The sequence below is a fragment of the Thermobia domestica genome, chromosome 3, assembly GCF_964235325.1.
Source record: "Thermobia domestica chromosome 3, izTheDome1.hap1.1, whole genome shotgun sequence".
Classification (NCBI taxonomy): Eukaryota; Metazoa; Arthropoda; class Insecta; order Zygentoma; family Lepismatidae; genus Thermobia; species Thermobia domestica.
The window spans coordinates 20,582,536-20,605,772 of NC_137456.1; the positions used below are offsets into that span (position 1 = coordinate 20,582,536).

The window sequence follows — 23,237 nt, forward strand, 5'->3', positions numbered from 1 at the left end:
CTCTGGTGCATGAGGTCCTGGATTTGATCCCAGATCGCGCCAAGTGAACTTTGTGGTGACAAACACCGTATGCGTGGGTTTTCTTAGGGTTCTCCCGTTTCCTCCCACTTTCTTCATTCCACCACTTATTCATTTTTCATCACCGTCTCCTTTAGCCTAGCCGGCATAAGCGTGGGACGTAAAACTGAAAGATTTCGAACCCGGTCTCAAGCTTACCACGCCGATACGTTAACTACGCAGCCCAGTCCGCTTCCTTCATTCCATCTTCTTGAGATCAGTGCTCACAAGGTTCACACTGACCTTGAAAGTCAGAGAAATGCTTCAGAATGTGCCACAAGTCAGGAAGTGCTGCTATATTTTGCAGAAGAGTCAGAGCTTCTTCTTTAGCTGCTGACAGATGATTTGTACACACCGAAAAAAAAAATCAGGACAGATTTAGAAAGAAGGTGGTTAAAAGAAAAAATAAAATTTCGCTTAGAAATAAAGGAGCTTGAGGAGCACCATAAGTTGTAAAAACTTCAACAAAGAAAATAAATAAGTTAGGTTCGTTCGTTTTAGATAATCAAAGATGTAGGATAAATTGTCATATATATTTATTTCGTCATGAATGTGTTCAGAATGATAAGATATTAAAGATATCGTTAGTATATAATTCTTGTTTGGTTCTAATGTTTTATTGTATTCCAAACTCAGGAAGTTTGGCTCATAATAAACATTTACAGTAAGAAAGCAAACATAGAATTTATTTTAAAAATTGAAAAGTAATGTGTTGGAGATTATGGAGGTCAATTATTATTATTATTTATTATTTTCTAAAGCTAACTACAAATGAAAGTGTACGTGATGTTACGGTCAGGAAAAAATTATTTACTCAGTCGTAGAAATTCAGGGAAATCAATATCTGAATTTCAGTGTGAACCATGTTCTTAGACTACTTGGAATGTATCGCAACTCCTCTTGCGCTTATACAACCCAGCCCTGCACGTCCGCTGACTGTTGTATTATACAGGACTAGCACAAATGGTCTCCCTGATTTTATTCTCATGTTGTGTTGAAAGTTGTCTACAAGCCATACAGTCCAAGTAAAAAGCACTGACCTTTAGAGTGACAGGGTGTAGGTTTGTTCTGGGTATCATAATGGTTAACGCATCGGCACGGCGTGCCGAAAATCCCCGATCCAGTCATCCACTTGTCACTCTTGTATATCATTGAATTCGCATCTACAGAGGATTTGGTGTGTTAAAGAAAAGCTGTTTCCTTCATTCATTAATATATAATGATAATACAACCGTCGAAGGTGTTCTGAATATGGATATTGGATTATCCAAGCACAACAGCTAGGTTGGGGTACAGTCCGGAGCAAAAAACCTGCAACATGAGCATGTAAGTTTATTGTGAAATGACGAAGTCTTCTGCTCCAAAATAAGTGTGTAGGGGAGGACGCCAAGGTTTCTCCTGGCGTGATTTGTTATGTTGATTCCCTGGGCTGTTAGGCGTAGTTTCACGATAAACTTACATGCTCATGTTGCAGGTTTTTTACTGCGGACTGTACAAGCCATGCGATCTAAGTAAAGAGCACTGACTTCGAGTGGAGGGCAGATCCGAACTAGCCACAGAGGTTTGGGGGGGCCATGAATATGTTAAGGGGACCAAGTCATTAAAAATTCCCGTACAAATATCTAAATTGTGTTTTTTGTATGAGATCTGGAGGGGCAACGAAAAGTTTAGGGGGGGTCAGGCTCCCCTAGCCTCCTTCTAGTTGCAGGTCTGGTGGAGGGTGTATTGCTGTTCTGGGAAGCGGACTGAGTAACATAGTGGTTAACTCATCGGCACTGCTTGCAAGAAATCCCAGGTTCTTGTCCCGCTCGTCACCCACTGTGTCATTCTGTATATCATTGAATTTGCACCTACAGTAGATTTGATGTGTAAAAAAATCCCTATGTTTCCTCCCTTCATTAATATATAAAGTCGGTTTGAGTTATTTTTTCAGTCCTGCACAGGACATTTTTTATTGTCGTTGTGCGATTACAAACTTTGAGACCGTGAAAACTGTGAAGGAGCTGTGTATTCGATTATTCAGCTTCAGTGGGAACCCTGTTGAGTCACAGTCTACTCTACTTTGATTTAAGTAAACAAAACATTGGAAAACTAAAGTGTGTTGATTGCATACTTCAGCTGTAAGTAGCATAGATCATGTAAATATGTTAAGAATGAGTCTCCTTAGAGGCTTTATAATATATTTCTTAAGGTCCTTTTTTTGCGTGTTGTCGGGTCCACAGGAGAAATTCTTGGTACAGATTGAAAGCATTGAATTTGAAAGAACAACTATTGTTATCTGTGTGGCACGTCATGGTATATTAATTTGCTGCTATATTTCTCACTGTTCATTTATTCATGCAGCCCTATTCTGTAGATTATTTCATAAACTGCTACTTCATGTTTTCTTTCTCTTGTTAAAAAAAAAAAAAAAAAAAAAAAAAAAAAAAAAAAAAAAAAAAAAAAAAAAAATTAGCAACTATAGTTGAAATTAAATAGAACAGTACGCATCTATCCTCTTCTGAAAATTGTCAAATTGTATACAAGTCTTTATGATGAGCATATGACTCCCACCATCTTCCTTTATCAGAACAACATTGTTTCCATATCCATTGACATTAAACTAGATTGATGTGTCGTGGAAGATACTTACGCGAATGATGTGGAAATTTTGGTGCCGTAACAGTAAGCGTAAGACTTTTTTTTTTTTTTTTTTTTTTTTTTTGGACTGTAATTTATGATGCCCCATTGCTTTTCTAGGTTACCTTATTCAGAATTAATTTAGAGTTCCTGACCCCAGGGCCGCCCATGTATTTCATGCACTGTCAGACAAATTACCATGAGGGTTCCTCAAATTTCTGCGTGACCCCTTATTTCCCGTCTTTCCCAGCGATTGTCAGTACTGTTGCCAATGTATGGAAATAGCCAAGTAACAGTTCAAAAGACGCAAAATTTCTGTATTATCAATAGATTAAACTTTATTCGTGTCACCAAAGGGAGTGTAGAAGGGTCATTAAATCTACATTAAAAAAAAGATATATATATTATTATTTAATTTAATCTCTAGGAAAGTTATGATTATTTTGTCACTGTCGGGAATTAAAAAAATGACGGTTGACTGAAGTAAACTCAAAAGCAGATGATGGTTTCAGACCTACGACATTTGTCAGAATTGTCTTCTTTATGGACATCCCTGATTGGTCTTAATGATAAAGGATCCGTACGCTTGTGTTTTTATATGCAAAGAAGTTTTGTGCAAAAATGTCTATTTTATGATGTGCTTATTGTAACGTTGTTGTTTTGATAGTCTTGAAATCACTTGATTCTTGTCCTTGGAGTCCCTAATATTTTGTTTCGATATTGTGCTTATAGTGTGCTGTCAGCTTCGTGGTGTTCATGGTCCACCAAGTCCGAATTCAATATGGAGCACAACTGCCCTTGGTGATATTTTTGTGTTTGATCCCGCAACTATGGAGGTAAGCATGACAGTTTCATTTGCATTGGGTATAAGCGTAATTCTTATAATAAAATTATCTTCTTTGTTTGTACTTAATGTAAGTCACGGAAATATAAGTCACAGCTAGACCAGACGGAAGGGTATTTAAGTTTTATACCTTTAACCCACGTTACCAAAGCATCCTTTAGGTGGGTCGGAAGTATTTGAAAAAGGGTAGGTCATACCACGTAGGAACAGGGTCTATTCTGAAAGTATACGAACTATCCGCAGTGTGACGCGAGAATCGGTCGAGGGTGCGGGTAAGGAGTGCCATGTGGCAGTCGGGAGCAAAACAAGGCCTCGCTCAGTAGCCTGCAATCAGTGGTTGAGGTGCAGTCACTCGTGTTGTGTTCACCGAAATAACATTCGCGTCGAGAACTTACATTTAGTGGCTTTGGTGACAATGGAGCGCATTTTGGAACAACGCTACGTTTTTTTTTTTTTTTTTTTTTAAGCTTACACTTGGCACACGGCGTTCAAGGAAGGACGGGAGGTGGTCGAGGACAAACAACGCTCAAGAATAACCATTAAAATAACTTATACCATCTGTTACCAAAGTAGCAAAACTGACATTGTTTGGGAATTAAACAATTGTAAGTTCATTATGCCTTAAAAAACAAAATCCTTCTTTCTTTAGGAAATCTATATTAGAATATAAGTTTAAAAAATACTCTTGTAACCACCTTTTACATAACAAACAAGCTTATTTCCCGGTTGATTGTTTTTAGCTACCAATGCACCTACATATTTAAAAAACTTAACCTCTCTAACAGTAAAAGCAAAGATAAAATAAGAAGATTCAATATCGAGTTCGCTCCAAAAGTTATAAAATAAATTTTTTAGCTCTTCTTCTTGTTCTCTCTCTTTAATAACGGTTAATAATTCAAGATATCTACTCTTTCTTTCTTCTACGGCTTTCTTATTTAAATCTCGATATTCTGCATGCATCTGTTGTATTTTAAGCTCCTCTCATTCTATATTTCTCTTCTTAATAGACTGGAAATAAACCTTATTAGGTGGAGGTATTTCTCGAACAGTAAATGGATACAAACGATGGGTAATATTAAGCCTTTTTCGAAACACATCCGGAAGAACACTACTAGTGTTCACTAAACCCAGAGCTGCTAGATCAATGTCTTTAGCAATAGTAGAGAAAAGAGAATTTGTCGTAGTAAAATATGTATTTCCTCTTTTAAATAACACTTATGCTGTATAGAAATTCGATTCTCCTCACACTCTCTTACGAGAATATAATTAATAGGCAATGTATTTAAACTAAAAGCAGAAAGAACAAACATTATTAACTTATCTCCATCTTCTCTTTTAGCCAGTAACTTTACTTGGAAACCTGTTAACTTTTTAGTATTACAATTACCACAATAAACATAACTTAAAAGCTGTTGTGTCTCATGAACTACTAAACAACTATTCTGCAAAGTATCTGTTAGCTTTATCAACATCTCAGAAATCGGAACTTTATAAAATGGAGCTTCTGTAAAATATTCTTTGATGTGTAAAATTAGATCTAAGCAGTGTATCGGATCCCACTTATTAGAATTTGTCCACTCATCAATAGAATAGTTAAAAATGGTAGCTTCTAATCTCATAATTCTATTTTGTTGTGCCAAGTTAATCTCGAAAGTGCTCTGTAAGCGCTTGTTTGGACAATGAATAAAATCAATTAGGTGATTACCCAAAACTTTATAGATACCCCTGGAGAAGTAACCTGACAAACAAATTTGTTGCAAATTTTAGTAGAACAATTACCAGTATTCCATCTAAGACAATCTAAGCCTACGGAATCATCGTTATTACAAATAGTGTTAATAGGCTTGTCCTTCTCGAAATTCGTTATAGAAAATCCTTCCAGTCTAAAATTAAAATTACTAATAAGACACTCTTTCTACTTTATAATTCTACTTTATACGGTAAAATAATAGGATCCTTGTACTTTTTAGTTATATCCCTCAAATATTTTTGCACAATTTGCTGTACACCTATTGATCTTTCTGTAGAAGAATTTAGAAAGGTAACTTAGCCTTAACGCCATGTAAAGCTAAAGAAAACTCAGGGAAGTTAGTATAAAAGTGTTAAAAAGAACTACAAGCATTCTTCTTATTAGAAATTTATTGTTAACTCTTTTTCCCTTGCAACATAGTTCCCAGGAGCTTACTTTAAAAAGAATTAAATTATCACAGAATGGTGGTTAATTGATTCTAAAGATCTAAGTCTTGGTTCTGCACTAGCATAAATATTATTTCCAATGTTCGTAAGTAAATTGTTATTGTGTAAGTTTTCCAGTAGTAACCATTGGTTAAATATATCTGCTGCTGTCTTCTTTTTTCCTCCCAGTAACTCTCTAAGAGAATAAAGTGTAGAAATCTCAGCGACCATTTATCTGTGGCTAGACAATGTACACTATAATAAACAGTTTAAAACAGAGAAAACCTTAGAACATATAATAGAAATAAACAATTGGAGAATTGTATGCAGTGAAATTTATTTAAAAAAATGATATTATTGGAATTGTAAAACACGCTATTAATTGGAAACTCTTGCGTAATATAACCTATTGAAAACCGCTGTTACTGTGCCTGTAAAATCTACTATTAATAGCAAAATTAATTATACTACTATAGACTATTATTGTTATCGAAGTATAGTGTAATACCGCCAAAACTCTTAAGACTGCACTAAATAAGCATAAGGAGAAAGTAGTATTTACTGTTGTTTAAAATAGACTTTTATATGTTTTATTTTATGGTATATTTTTTGCCCTAATGGTTTAATCTGTATGTATTCTAAAATGAATTATTTAGGCTATACTTGTCTAAAGCAGGATATTAAGTTGCAATTCTTTTGTTTTATGTGGTCTTTTTAATGTATTCCCAAGCTAATGGCATAAGGATTTGTTTATTTTTTAATCAATGTACTAATTGAGCTACTCATTGCAGGGTCGTAAGAGAACAAAAGGTTACTAAATCTGGTTACCAAAAAAATCACTAAATCTCGTTGCCGCCGAAATTGGGGTCGCTCAAATTATTTTCGTACCTATTTGATAATCTCTGCTATGCTGCATAGGGGTTGGAAAAAGTTTACTATACCTGGTGAAATCTCTGCTATGTTAAATAGGGTTGGAAAATTTGTTCATAGTCTTACGTAATTTTTGCTATGTTAAAATAGGGGTTGAACAAGCCCAGATAAAAGAGGAGGGAACATTAATATAGCATGTCGACTTCATTCGGATGTTTCTATGATATCGGCTTTTATGATGGATGATCACGGGTCGTTTGTTTCTATGTTATTTTGCATATCAACATGGTCACGGTTTTTTTTTTTTATAATCTCATATGTTCTATGTTCTATAGGGTTTGTTTCTTTTGTGCTAGTGCGCATGCGTGTCACGTGGTCTGTGACAGCCAATCAGCATGCAGGGGCGGGGTCTTGATCTCTCCTTGATCTCTTCCTGGTCCTGATAGATCCGATTTGCTCTACTCTCTCACTTTCATCATTCCACCATTTTATTCATTTCTCATCATCATCGTCTCCTTTGGCCTAGCCGTCATAACCGTGGGGCGTAGAACTTATAGATTTCATTCATTTTACTACTGCTGGGTGTGCATATACGAGGGTCGTTCAAGTCTATCCGGGACTTTTTTCTTTCCAGGTTTAAATGGACGCGTAGGCTCGAAGTTTTGTATGCAGTAGAAATTGGCACTTGAGTCCTGTTACTGGGACTCGGCGCTCATTTCCCGCGCTTCTGGATAGATCGTTATTGAAGATGGCGAACAACAGTGTGAACGTCTACGTGGAACAGCGTGTTGTGATGAAGTTTTTAGTGAACGAGGGCATAAAACCTGCTGAAATTTACAGAAGACTTCAGGCTCAGTATGGTGATGAGACAATCAGTCGCAGTAGGACATTTGAATGGTGTAGGCGCTTCAAAGATGACCGTATCTCTATTACTGACGATCCCAGTCGTGGTGGATCACAGCTCACGGTAGTCATTCCTGAGAACATTCAGTGCATGGAACAGCTGATCCTGGACAATCGTCGCATAACCTGACGTGAAATTGCAAGGGTGTGTAATCTGTAGTTAGGAAAAATAAATCCACTTTCCACACTTTAAAATTTGTTCTATTTGTTTTCGAAAACGTTCTGGATTAACCTCAACGACCCTTGTATACTACAAGTATTTTTGTTACATTAAAAATATATACATTGATAGTTGGTACAACCGTACTAGTCATGTGTAAGGCCTGGTGACTATTTCTTAACCAGTACCTCCAAAAACTTATTTTATATCCGGTTCTGGAACATTCTTCTGACATTGTGTTACCCTTGGGTTTCTTCCACATCACATATTATCAATTGAAATTTTCCATTGGGTCTGTTCCTTCGTTGACATATAATAACTACGTTATGCAGACCAAATAAAATATTACAAGTGGTAACTTCACAATTAGGAGGAGAGGCCGGCCGTGCAAGCTTATTTCCAATAATATTACAATAAAATTAAAATGGTTAACTTTGTTCCATTACAGTTCAATATAATATGTATAAAAAAATATATTAATGAAGTACGACTGTTACCTCATACATTCAAGTCAGTCTATTTGCCACCTGCTCACTCTGTAGTTCGTCTCCTCAGCCACACTCCTTTTCCGCATGGCAGGGTCGCGTCACAGTCTTCGCTTCATACGCTTGGATCACATTCTATCAAGTTTGTCCCACGCTTGCTTTAGTTGCACTAAAGCAAACGCAATAAAATGAAATAATCCCCCTGGTTTTACAAAGCGAATGTCAGGTTAGAATCTTTAAATGTAAGTCCTGACCGACTTCTTCCTTTCATGTTGTTGTTATTAATTTGTTAAATGATTCTAGTGAACAGTGTCGTACGCAGAAATTCTTTAAGTGGGGTGAGGGGGGGCTCATGCTCCCAAGTTCATACAATTTTAGGTGCTTACATAACATAACATATATATATATATATATATATATATATATATAGTGTCTACTAAATTTTTAAGACTGGCATTATCAGAAAATAATGCAAAAATAATGACCTTGATTGGCTGCTAATCTTCAATATATTAGCCTCCTTGTTGTGCACAGGCAATTGCACGGCTGTATAGTTTCTGGATTCCTTTCTGGAAGTCCTCTTGTTCGACAGTGTTGAGTTCATTCGTCACAGCCCTTTGAATGTCTGCATTGTCTCTTCGTTGCAGAATTGTACGCGTGGAAGAATGATTTATCACCAGTTATGATTTTCTTAAACCATTCTGGGTCATTTTCGGCCAGTTGAACCCACTACTGACATGACGATACCCGGTCTTCATTATACTCTGCTGTCAGACTGTGGGGCACAAATCTGGAACAAATTTTCCTCTTTTGTAGATCTTGTTTCACGGTCTTTCGAACATTATCTTTACCAAAGTTCAAGTCCTCCGCAATCATTCTGAGGAACTGACAATGATTTTCAGATAGTTTTTCTTACACTTTTTCAACATTTTAGTCAGTTCGAACAGTTACCAGACGGCCAGGTTACCCCCCGACTCTCACGAAAACGACGATGTCACACTAAAATGTTCGCTCGAGAAAGAGCATCATTGTTGTAAACTGTTTGAATCATGTCTGAGGTTTCCGTGGTTGTTTTACCAAGTTTTACACAGAACTTGATGGCTACTTTCTGCTCCAGACTATCCATGACGAACAAAGAAAAACACAGTTTACTGAAATCACTGTAACTCACAAAATTCGGAGCATGAATTCGTGAATTCTTCACACAATGATATTAAAAGCTACACATAATAACCGCTTGGTGGCTCCAGTGATTATCTTACAATGTTGCCAGTCTTGAAATTTAGTAGACACACTGTGTACATATCTTAATATGGCATAAGTTTATTTTTACATGTCTTGGTGAAGGAGGTTAAAACCCCAAATCTCTCCTTGCGTACGCCACTGCCAGTCTAAATTGATCGCACAGGCTGTATCTTAAAGTTCGTTAAATAAACAATTATACAATGGCTGAATTTTTCATAGATTTGTTGAGGGAATTACCTTATTACCGTATTATTATTACCTGTACATTTATTTTAGAGAGACTTGCGTATGTGTGTTAGATTCGCAGATTTTTCAATGTGACGAGAAATGTTGCTGCTTGACTCATTGGATCTAAAATTAGTTGTGTGAATTCATTCTGTATGCATATTTCGTTTTGTTTATTTCATAGACTCATCAGTTCAGTGGGGAAATGTACACACAGGAATTGAATGTAGCTGGAAAGGCAACTGCTTACGAAGTTCCTTTGCAAAACGGATTTCCTCCTGGAAATGTTCTCACCATTGAAGGACATGTGAAAGCTGGGGCGAAAAGGTTAGTCTGAAAGAAAAGATTTCTCTTTTTTTTTTCTTTCTTTTTTTTTTTTAATCATTAGAATTGTGTTAATACAGAATTATTTAAAATGTGTATGTACTTTTCTGAGTGTTCTGCATAAGGTGGATTAAGGTGCAAAGATTGGATCATTTCTTTATCTGGTATAGAACCACTTCTTTTGCTGTCATGTGTCATCTCTGAGTCTCTCTCCTATAATCTTTGTATTAAATATTAACTAAAATTTACTTACCAAAGACAGTCAGAATATACTTTTACCGTGAACGTTTCGATACAAGATTATTGTCATCCTTCCCGTGGATTCTTTCCGATAACTAACATAGCTAGAAGAACTGCATCACTGTTGATCATCGATGTAATGCTAAAATTTGCTCTAAAAATGTTAGGTGGATATATGCCATATATTCCCGTATATCCCAGCTCCCCCACGTGATGGTGGATACACACTGTGTGTGGGGGGGTTTTATCAGGCTTCTTGTTTCCTTTTCACTTTCGTCATTCCACCATTATTATCTATCTCATCATCACTGTATCCCTTATCCGTATTGTGAAACCGTAAATCTTAAAATAAATGAATAAATAAAATAAAAAAAAATCAGAAATGAAATGAAATCTTGGAGTTTTACGTCCCACGGTTATGCCGGTTAGGCTAAGGGAGACGGTGATGATGAGTAATGAATGAAATGGTGGAATGAAGAAAGTGGGAGGAAACGGGAGAACCCCGAGAAAACCCCCACACACAATGTTTGTCCACCACAAAGTTCACTTTGGTGGGAGCTGGGATCGAACCCGGGACCCCAAACACTAGAGGTGAACGTTCTACCACTGAGCCACTGCGGCCCTAAAATAAACCAAAGGGGCATGGTGGCTCAGTGGTAGAGCGCCCATCTCTAATGCGAAGAGCCCTTGGTTCGTTTCCAGGCTATGGAAGCTTGTGATGGACAACAGCGTGTCTGTCTGTTTTCTTAAAATTCTCTTGTTTTCTTCCACATTCTCATTCCGTTAATTGTTTCATAATCATTTACTTCCATTAATCATCCATCTCCCTTAGCCTACCGGTGAAATGGTAAACTAGAAATTTCACTTCATTTCAAGACGTAAATGACAATGAAATCTAAGTACGTTTCTGTTCATATAGGTATAATCCATTCTATGCTTAATTCTAACTTATAACTGCGAAATTTTTATGATATTTATCTTTTAATTTGAAATTCCGTGTACAGTCCGCAGCAAAAAACCTGCAACATGAGCGTGTAAGTTTACTTTGAAACTACGCTTAATACCGCAGAGAATCAACATAACGTCTAAGTGCACGAACAACGCCAGGAGAAACCTCGGCGTCTTCCCCTGCATATTTACTTTGGAACAAAAGACTTCATCGTTTCACAATAAACTTACATGCTCATGTTGCAGGTTTTTTGCTGCGGACTGTACATAGTACCTTTGTTGGTAGGATGTTAGGGAATTCATATTATTTGGAAACTACTACTTGTGAGAAGGTATTATAGTTTGCATTTGCTATGTCTTTCGTAGTCGTTTCCATTCTGTCCTTTGATCTGCTTCACAAACCACTAAATGAAGAAACTTACCTCCCAGACCTTGAGCGGCTCGTCAACAAAGAGTAGAGAGAAAAGAAACGAAAATGGAATATTAGAGAGATAGGTCCTGTTGTGTGTCATTGTTAGTCGATCGGTCGTATCTCTTTCCGTTGACGAACAGTAAGGTTTGAAAGCTATGTGCCTCTATTGCTTTTAGTGCGTGTGTGTGTGTTTTTTAAATGAAATATACAAATATATATATATATATATATTATTTTGACTAATAAGTGAGAGTACCTAACTGATATATGTTGTTAAATTAAGAAATTGAGAGCTTACTTTTTTTTGCTCTTTTTGCTTTTTTTGTCCTAATTTTGTATCGATACAGTTTCGATGAACAGTACCATCCTCATCAATCGATGAATCTTCGTACAAATGCTATTCACATCACTAATTCATTTTGGTCAATTTGTCCTGCTAAATGAGTGAAAACGTTATAAATTTTATTGCGTTCGCAACATAACAATTTTGGCAGGAATAGCAACCTGATTTTGCAGCTGAAATGAAGAAACCGACTAAAATGAATTAAAACGCAGAGTGAAAATGTGACCAACGGGACCGAGACTCGAACCCGGGACCTCCAACATACCGTGCCGATGCGTTAACCAATACGCCACCCAGAGCAGCACTCACTCTCGATGTCGGGCTCTCATCTTGGATCATGTGGGTTGTACCACAGACCCCTGCTGTGATTGGACAATCGTGTGTCCTTATATCGAGCATCTTATGACGGTTGTAATTTCATATCTACTAATAAAAGGAGGAAAGAACTGATCGGAGGTCCCAGGTTCGAGTCCCTGTCCAGTCGGTCAGTTTTTTCCTCTTTACGTTAGAATTCACACCTACAGAGGATTAGGTGTGTTGGATAAAAAAAAAAAAAAAAAAAAAACGGTTATTACCTCCTTTCATTAGTATATAAAATGAATTAGTGATGTGAATAGTATTTACACGAAGATTCACCCACTGATGAAGGTAGTAGTGTTCATTGAAACTGTCGTGACATGAAAAAAGTACAGTGATGTAATAAGGTAAGTTCTTAATTTCTTAATCATTTATATTGGCTAACAAAATATGTCATATACATAATAGGGTGCTTCAAAACAACACCGACAACGTTTGGGAGACGATTCCTGACACGAAGATAAGAAAAAAAGTACAGACCAACCTTGGTGCACAAATGCTTCCTTTCGAAGTTATAGGCTGCCGAAAATATGGAGAAATGAACGTTAAAGGTCCATAGCTCCAAAACTATGGGATTACCGTAGTCGGGTCAAGACTTCACTTAGAAACTAATATGTGCGCTATCCAAAAATACATGTTTCAGAATCTTGCGGCACTCACACAACAATTTTTATGGAAAAAGTTTGGCTATGGGCATATGATTTGAAGTACCACCAACTACCTCTATAAAAACTGTTATGGAAGTGCAGCAGGATTCTGAAACTTGGATATTTGGATAGGGCACATATTAGTTCCTAAGTGAAGTCTTCATCCGACTATGGTAGGTCCCACGGTTTTAGAGCTATGAACCTTGAAAGTTCATTTTTTCCTGTTTTCGGCAGCCTATTACTCCGAATGGAAGCATTTGTGCATCCAGGTTGGTCTATACTTTTTGTCTTTTCCTGGTGTCAGGAATCACCTGCCAAACGTTGGCAGTGTTGTTTTGAAACACCCTATATATATATATATATATATATATATATATAATATAGATTACGTATTTTTAATTAGTGTCTGATAGTATTCATCCTACTTTTCAGATTTTCTATTAATTTGATGAGCCGGACTCAGGGTGAAAAATCGGATGGCGATACTCGCGACATTGCTTTGCATTTCAATCCTCGATTTGATTCCCAGGAGATAATACGGAATTCTATGAGGAAAGGGGTTTGGGAGGAAGAAGAATCAAATGGAGAAATGGTGATGAAGGCTGGTAGTGATTTCACGTTAGTTATTCAATGTGAACAAGATTGTTTCAAGGTATTTATTTCCATACACTCTGTTCAAAATTTTAAGTGTAAATACGAGGATCATTTCAAAAGTTCTGTACGCTGAAAGATATTATGGAAGTAAATAATTTATTGTACAAAATACCTTTTCAGGCCTTCAATATAATCTCCATTCTTGCCTATATCAGCTTCCCAACATTTTGGTAAATTATGTATTCCGGATAGGGCACCTTCATTGTAGAGCTGTCTGATCTCTCGGGTCACCTCAGTATAAACTTCATCAGTTGTATCGAAACGATTTCCACGTAGTGGTTCCTTCAGTTTGGGAAACAAATCAAAGGCTGGTGGGCTCAAATCAGGACTATATGGTAAGTGGGGAAGTATTTCCCATCCATACTTGTCGAGTGTTTCCCTCACTTGTAGGGCAGTATGCGAAACCATCTGGTAGCGATTTTTCTCATCTTTAACTTTTCAGTAATGATTGTGTAAACTGAGTCTGTACTGTAACTGAGTGACAGACAGTCTGGCCTCACATGTTTTTCGTGGATCCTTTGTTGCAGTTGATTGTTTTCCACTTCTTGTGTTGTCCGCAGTGCTTACACGACCTTCACGGAAACGAGCTGACCCCCGTTATACAGTGCTACGATCCACTACACTGTTTTCACAAACCTCTCGCAAAGTATTGTAATTTTCAGTTGGATTCTTTCTACGTAGAGCTTCGATTTTGATATAGTAACGCTGATCACTATATGTAATCCGACCTGAGGTAACACAGGTTCACCTTTCATTTTAACACTGAATTTCTCACTAACAGCCTCGGGAACCAACAAACACAGAGACAACCTCAAGCCCAAACTCTGACTTACAACTGAGATAAAATTGAACTTGATCACACCACTCAACGGTCGCTCATGCGCTATGTGCAAGACCTTTGAAATAACCCTCGTATATCCAAATTGTTTCCCAGAATTTTACTTCTACAATTGCATTAGTAATATTGTCAAGGAAACAGTTAGAAAGGTTCCTGAAGTCTGTACTTTTTAAACGAAATAAGCCATGGAATGTTTTGTTTCAATTTCTGGTACAAACTGTATTCACTTCCCGAAGGAAAGATTTTGATTTCTTCGTAATTGCTCAACGAGTGATGTGTACTTTTAGAAGCACAAAATAATGAATAAAATATCTCTGATGCAATGCCTGGACGGACTAGTACGTAACTAAGAAATAAAAATACAGTGAGACCTCCCTATGTTTGCCACCGATAGTTTTACTATAAATTGACCAATGAAAATGGCCTATATTAAAGAAAAGTATCCATATTAAGCGCTTTTTAATACAAAATTAATATTAACAAGTCACGTACTTCAAATGATCTTATTGAATAACTACAGTATATAATTTTTTATGTAGAATGCACAATAATGAAAGACATTTTTTATTATAAAACTATTACGAGATAATATAGTATCTAATTTTACCAATGCACAAGGGATTTATAAAAATCCATTGCACTAACTATTATTCATTTATTTTTTTAAAATTAGTTAATTAAATCCCGTTGGACTGCCATTTAGTAAGATCTTGGTAGTATTATGGTACAGTCACGAACATTAATAAATGGAGGCAGAAGTCATTATTTCTTATGGCTCCAACCTCCATTTATTAATGTCCGTGACTGTACATGAGGCGAAAAAGTTGAAGTATTTGAAGTCAAAATAAATTATCTTTCGTTTGGCTTTCGGCTACACACAAGTAACTTTTAATCTTCTGAAACGTTTTGTTGTGTTCTTACTCTTAAATATTTGTATTATTACAACTTAATTGAGTGTGTATTTAAATGTAGAAAGTTACAGCTTTATTTTATTCCTAAATTATTTTGGTTTTTGCAGATTATAATTGATGATACACCATTTGTGAGCTTCGCACATCGATTGAAACCGGATTTTGTAACGTACGTCCAAGTCAATGGAGATGTTGTTTTGAATAGAATGCAGTATCAGTCAAGTATGGTAAGCGTAAGCAGTATTTTAGGAAATAGGATCATTTCTTTAACCCTAGATTTGAGTATTACAGAGAACCATGCCAGTTGTGGTAGTGGTAACGCTGCTTTTATGGTCACAGACAACACTGATATCCTTGGTTGCAAATATTGTCTGATACCCCTGAATTTAAGGTCACCTGAACCATTTCAGTTGTGAAGCCATGATTGACATGGGTGGTTGCAGATACACAGTTGAAGAAAGGTTAGTGGGATGTATGTGGGTACATGATTGACCACACGCAAGGTAAACAATGACAGACAATGACGTCGTTTAGATATCGCTTTGGCAAAGATCCACCTCATAAGGCAACCTTACTTGGTTTGAGAAATGTTCATTTGCTTCAGGATGTGTCAATGACATGGTGCGTAGTGGATGTAAGAAGGTGCATGAGGAAACATGTGCTACTGTCGCTTGGTCAATTGCAATATCTCTAACTAAATTATATGTACTTAACTACACTGTAATACTCAAACATAGAGATGCAGAGACTTCTTGGACACACTATATATTTACAAGTGCGTTAATGTAAACAAACTGAAATGCAAATACTACACGTGGAGCAAAATTGACAGTTCAAAACGATGTGAAGATCTGTGTCGAGAAGGGAAACTACATCACGGGACTATTAAAGTACACCGAGAGAAGGGCCAGTCTTAAAGATTGTGGTGATAGTTACGAGTGAACGGCTTCTGTAGATAGAGTAAATAACAATACAATGTTGCCGCCTTGTAACACATGTTCAGAAGTCTTTCTCAACCGAGGTGAAAGAAGCACAGCGGAATACGCACGATGTGGCACCACGGCAAGCATGCTCTTCTAAGTGTCAATCCGTTTCTTATTTTCATCCGAGTATAGTGATGTTTGGATCGCAAGGCATGTATCGTTGGTTATTGTAATGTATTCTTTGTCTGTATAGCAAATAGAGATACAAGATTCCCCTTCCCAAAAAAAGGATTTTGTTGCTAATAGATTTCCTGGCTATTTTGTCTGGGAAGTTTTGGGTTTCTTTTTAGAATTTTAATTCCAATTTCAGTTTTATTAAACAAATAACTACATTCCACTTATTTCCATTATGATGCGAGAAAACTCTAATTACAGTGTTTTGAAGAAAAATATGAAAATTGTCAAGAATAAAAGAAAATCTGTCATTCGATAAGAAATAAAAAGGAAAAATAGATGGACACAGTGAGTTCTTTACTTCCAGCGTATTGGTTATTGATTTGTGAGAATAATAAAGAAAAATAAAGTAATTGAGATGTAAGAAACAAGCAAAAAGGCTAATACTCATCGGAAAAAAAAGTAATAGTTTTCTTCTACATGTAAGAAGCGCTTTCGATTAAATCTTGTTCCATCATCAGCTTACTTAAAATTCAAAGGGGATTTAAAAACATGAAGCAGATCCAATATTTACTAGAAATTGGGCAGGAAAATGGTTTCCAAAAATCTTTATTATTAAATTGGTACCAACAGGTATAACAGAAGATCATCGGCACCAACCATCAACCAACAACAAATGCTACAACTGACAAGTAGATTCATGTTTCTCTAGTTCCACATTTCTCGGTAAAAATTAAGAAGATTCTGCAAAAACACATCATCAAAATTTCAGAAGCTCCTCCTAAATCCATAGAGAAATACATAACAAATTTTAAGGTATTTTTTACTGACACTCTACAAAGCAGTGGCGTCCATCGGGTAAAATATCAGTGTAATATAGGTCAAACAAAAAGGAATATTTGCACTAGAATAACTGAACAGATTCGTACCTCGAAGTCTCGAAGCCTTCAGCAGCTGTCTGGTCTAGCAGCGCATCTTAGAGATTGTAGCCATAACATTGCAGACTCATATTTAATTGAATAGAATAGAATAGAATAGAATAGAATATTTATTGTCATTAAACAACATTTGTTGCAATAGACATTGTCAGCATATAAATAAATATATACAAAGAAAGAAAAGAAAAAAAAAAGTTACAATTTACACTTGTCTTCAAATTCGTTGATACTATAAATAGAATTACTTACAAGAAAAGATTTACAATATTTTTTGAAATCATTGTCACGCATCATTCGCATATGCACTGGCAATGTATTATATAATTTCATTCCTGTATATTTATAACTTCTTTGTGTTATACTTAGCCTAATATAAGGCGTATTTAAGTCATCTTTATGTCTAGTATTATATGAATGGATATTATTACGATAACCTAAACTGCTCTCATTTTCTTTAACGTACATAAGACAACTATAAATATATAGAGAGGGAACTGTCATAATTTGTAAATCCGTAAAATATTTTCTACACGATATACTATCAGTTAAACCCTTTATCGCTCTTATGGCTTTTTTCTGCCATTTAAAGACAGTCTGGGCACCTGGTGAATTTCCCCACAATATTATGCCATATTGTAGATGAGAATGAAAAAAGGCATAGTATGCTGCAAGAAGCATTGTTTCTGTAACTGTTGTTTTCAGTTTACGTAATAAAAATATCACTCTAGATAATTTCCTGCATACATTTTCAGTATGTTCACTCCAGTTTAATTTCGGATCTAGATGGATTCCCAGTAGTTTTACGGAATGGTGCATATCTATCTCATTCATATGATTACTAAGAGAAAAATATATAGTCTCTGTTTTAGATTCATTTATATAAAGTTTATTGTGTTTTAACCATATAGATGATATTTCAAGCATTTCATTGCTTTTATTTTTAACACTTACTAAATTCTTACCCGTATTTAGAAGAGTTGTATCGTCAGCATATAACACAGATTTGCAAGGTAGGAAACTCGGGAAATCATTTATATAGATAAGAAAAAGTAAAGGTCCTAACACACTACCCTGAGGTACCCCTGCCGTTACATCCAAAAATGTTGATCTTTCGTTAATAATACGGACAGATTGACGTCTATTACTAAGATAGGACTTAATCAATGACAACTCAGTTCCCCGAATACCATAATAATATAATTTTTCAACCAATATATGATGTGACACCGTATCGAATGCTTTACTTAGATCTATCAATGTTGCACACGTACTTAAATTATTTTCGAAGCTATCTAATATGTGTGATACTACGTTTTCTACGGCCTTAATCGTGGAAAGGCCAGATCTGAATCCAAATTGCGAACTGTGGAATATTTTATTTTGTTCAAAGTACATTGATAATTGACTTTTGATGCATTGTTCAAAAACTTTTGAAATAATTGGGACTAATGATATAGGACGGTAGTTATTAGGATCACTTTTATCATTTTTCTTATGTATAGGTACTGTAACTGTCATTTTAAGGCAGTCAGGAAAGATTCCATCTAAAAGTATCCAATTGAATAAGTAAACCAAAGGATCAATTATAACATCAATTATTTTTCGAAACAAATTATTAGAAAACCCATAAAGATCTTCACTATTTGAAGATTTCAATTTGTTAACAATTTGTAAAATAGTCCTGATATTTATTCTAGTCCACTGAAAATTCAAGTTAACGTTATTTAGGTTTTGCTGTGCTAATAAACTACTAAAATTATAGATTTGATTTTCAGAAGAAAAGTCTTTACTTTTTGACTTATCACTTAATTTCCTTATGTTATTTACAAAATGTTCATTGAATTCATTGGCGGATATTGGTATGGGGTCTTTAATATTGCATTTTCCGATTTCCTTATTGATTATAGACCAAGCCGCTGCACACTTGTTTTTTGAATTATTTATCCAATTTTCGTTTGCAGTAATTTTTGCTGCTTTAATCTCTTTTCTGTACATCTTTTTAGCAATTTTAAATCTCTCTTTATCTCTAGATAACCCTGTTATATTAGCAATATTATACAATGTGATTAGTCTATCCCGCTGAGATCTAAGATGTGGCGTGTACCAATTAGGAACTGTTTGTGAATGTTTACTTCCGTATGTGGTATACCTCTTAATCTTTTCTGGACAACATTGATTTAAATATAGAATCAAAGTATTGATAAACTTATGGAAAGCCTCGGAAACATTGGCACATTCAGAAAATAAATTTTCCCAATTAAGATTCACTAATGTATATCTCAGATTTTGTATGTTAAGTTCACCTAACAATCTGAATCGTTTAATTACTTGATAGGTAGCGTTCATATGTGACATCACAGGAAACAATAGCCATACACCTTCATGGTCAGACAACAAAGGTTGTACAGTACCACATAACAGGCTAGTTTTGTTTTCATTAGTAAAAACATTATCTAAACATGCAAAGTTTCTTGTGGGCTGATCATTAATGTAATAAAAGTTATGGGACCTAAGAACATCACAAAGTAGTGCTTTAATGGGTGTACTAATAAGGACGTTAACATTTATATCGCCAATATAGAATATTGTATGATTTTTGTATTTATAAAGATAGCTGTTTAATTTCTCCCAACCACTAAGAAAAATATGCATATCTGAATTCGGTGTCCGATACAACGTAATAACTATTACTCTGTTATGTTTAAGTAACACACCAGCTACCTCAAAATGTTGTTCTATGCAAAAACAAGTTAAGTCAAGAACAGAGTATTCAATACCTATACCATTTTTTACATAAATGCCTACGCCACCGTGTAATGTTTTATCCCTACAGAAAATAGTAGCTAACGTGTAACCTGTTGGCGTATACATGTACATTTCATCACTTGTTAGCCAATGTTCGTTGACACATAAAATATCACAAGGAAGAATACCTAAAAATAACTCAAGTTCGGCTAGTTTGTTCCTTATTGATTGCAAATTTAAATGAAATAGTAATAAATTTTGCCTCTCTATATGATTATTACAATTTTGAAAAAAGTTGCGATTGTTTTTCACATCTATTAAGTCATTTACATCATTCAGTTCAACACTCTTCGTTAGACTTGAGGTTTTTACCCGGCCCCACATAGTATTCAGTGTATTCATGGAGTCGGGTGTGTTTAGTTTCCCTGAACTAACCATGGCATTCTTATTGCTACCTTAAATTTAGATTTGCCATAAAGATCCCTATCAATTATTTCACAAATCATGTTGCTCAATATTCTTTTCCCTCGTTGGTTGAAATGCATGCCATGTTTCGTGTACATCTCCCTACTTAATTTATTTACATCCAGAATTTCGACATTTTGGAAGCGGTTACACAAATTCTTTAATTTTACATTACTATTTTGAATTGCTTTGTTTACACACGATTCTTCAGTAAGATCATACCTGTGTGGAATGTTGCTCACAATTACCTTACAATGGTTTAGTTCAGAAAGCTTACACTTAATTCTTTTCACGACTTCACTTCCTTCATTACAAGCCACATCGTTAGCTCCACTTAATATCACAATATAGTTACCCTCCTTGTTTACTGTTTGACTATTAACACTGGATAATATATCTACGCTTTTAGCTCCAGGCTTAACAAATCCTTCTACTATTATATCGTGTTTCAAATCTTGGTTCACTTTTTCAGCCAATCCCCTACCATGGCTGTCAGCATATATGAGCACCTTAGGCTGTGTCTTAGGAGTTGTCCTTGCACTAATCATATTCATCCTTGCACTACCCTTCGCGTTTATGAAATTCCCTTTCTTCTTGTTCACTGTTCTCAAACTATCAACAGTTTTGCTACTAATATTCACTGATTTTGGATTGTCCAGAGCTTCACTTTCAAAATTCGCTAAAACACTGAATTTATTCGCACACTCTACAGGGCTAGCTAGTACTGGCTCAGGTTGATTATATCTCGGCCTATGTCTATTATAACATACTCTTGTCCATTCATAGTGTGAAGTTTTGTTTGCATCAACATTTGATTCTAATACCTTCACTCTTTTTATTAAATCTTCGTTTTCTGATTTCAATAACCTCATATCTTCCTGTAGAATGTTTATGATTTCTAGCAAGTTACTGGAATAATCATCAGACGAATTCATGTTCATTGGGCCGCCATGTTGTTCACATGTTGGACAGAACCACTCTAAATCTTCATCAATTCTATGTTCATTTTCTATTTTACCACACTTAAAATGCATCCATCTGTCACAGGAGTCACACAAAATTCCATTTTTCACAATTCTTTTGCACTTTGCACAATATTCATCGTATTTCAACTTAACTTTTACAGAAGCACAAGTACTCACATCATTGCTACTGGACGCCATCTTGTGATAGGGAGAAATAAATATGATTTGGAGTAATTTTTATTCGCAACAATCATTATAGAGGTAATTGATGAGTACTTCAAATTATATGCCCGTAGCCAAACTCCCTCAATAAAAATTGTTGTGTGAATACCTTAGAATTCTGAAACATTAATTTTTGGATAGCGCACATATTAGTTCCTAAGTGAAGTCTTGACCCGACTACGATAGGTCCCATAGTTTTGGAGCTATGGACCTTTAGAGTTCATTTTTTCATGTTTTCGGCACCTATAACTCCGTAAAGAAGCATTTGTGCACCCAGGTTGGTATCTTCTTGTGTTATCTTAGTGTCAGGAATCACCTCCCAAAAGTTGTCGGTGTTGTTTTGAAACACCCTGTACATTGTGTTCGTGTAGTCTTTAGTTGGGGCCACAACTCCAGAGGAGCAAAATTTCCCAGAAAGGATTTTTGGAGAGAAGATTCTCAAATTATTCCCAATTTTCCTATCTACGTACGTCAAGCACGTATGTGTGGTATTATTTGAAATTTGGTTTCAATCTGAAGAAAATGACGTACAAACGTATTGCTTGAATGAATAGTGCTAAAGCAGTAGCTACATAAGTTTTTTTTTTTTTTTTTTTTTTTTTTTTTTTTAAGCCATATGCTAAAAGGGTTAATATCCTATTAGTTTCCGGTTGTCTTTATTGATGAATTTCGAGTGTATTATGTTAATTCATTTCTCTTTTCAACTTGTGTAATGATTTTTTTTAAAACTATCTATTTTCAGGTTATAGTATCTCCAATGGAAATGTTCTGGCGTCAAATGGGCGGCCACTTAAGAAAAGTTGAAACTTGTGCCTTGGGAGTGTCGTGGGGTATAGGTTATGATAATACTCCATGGGTTTATACAGGAGGATGGGGAGGCACGTTTTTGAAAGGTAAATCACTTACACATGATATCCTAATTAAATTTTATGGAATATCATATTGGTGTTTTATAAACTATATATATATATATATATATATATATATATATATATATACAGGCTGTTATAAAGTCCATTCTATAAAACAAATGCTTATAACTTTCTTTTAAAATAATTATATTGCAGTGAAATAGATGTTAAGATATTTATTGAGACTTACATTTGGTATCATCATCCATAGATACACCACCGCCATCATTGCCACACCTCCAGCTGGGCTCCGCTGACATCCATACATTCCTGCAACCTCCGGCGAAATCCGTAAATGCTGTTCCGTCTGGCGTTGTCTGAAATGTCATGGATCACTTCACTAATCTTAGCTTTCCGGTCCGGCAAGTCCTTTGGTTTTTCCGCATACACTTGTGTCTTAACGTGACTCCATAACTAAAAAGCACAGGGTGTCAAATCGGGGGACCAAGGCTTGGGGCTTCTGCGCCCAAACCACCCGCCAGGTACCTTACTTTTAAGGTAGTCCTTGATGACTTGTGCAAAATATGTGTGTATGGGGAGGGGGGGGGGAGGGTCCGTCTTGCTGGTAGTGAATGCGATCCTTGATTCCCAACCTAACCCAATTCTTGCAACGGGCTTCAGGAAATTGGTAAGCATT

General features: G+C 35.8%; 1 protein-coding gene across 1 annotated transcript in view; it reads left to right on the top strand.

The window, feature by feature from the left end:
* Nucleotides 1–23,237, top strand: part of Pex23 (tectonin beta-propeller repeat-containing peroxin 23) — a 118,183-nt gene that overhangs the window by 61,059 nt on the left and 33,887 nt on the right. The window contains exons 12-16 of the mRNA XM_081750542.1: nucleotides 3,409–3,512; nucleotides 9,768–9,910; nucleotides 13,287–13,506; nucleotides 15,365–15,484; nucleotides 22,432–22,582. Of these exons, the coding sequence (XP_081606668.1) occupies nucleotides 3,409–3,512; nucleotides 9,768–9,910; nucleotides 13,287–13,506; nucleotides 15,365–15,484; nucleotides 22,432–22,582 (738 nt within the window). The remainder of the gene's footprint in view (nucleotides 1–3,408; nucleotides 3,513–9,767; nucleotides 9,911–13,286; nucleotides 13,507–15,364; nucleotides 15,485–22,431; nucleotides 22,583–23,237) is intronic.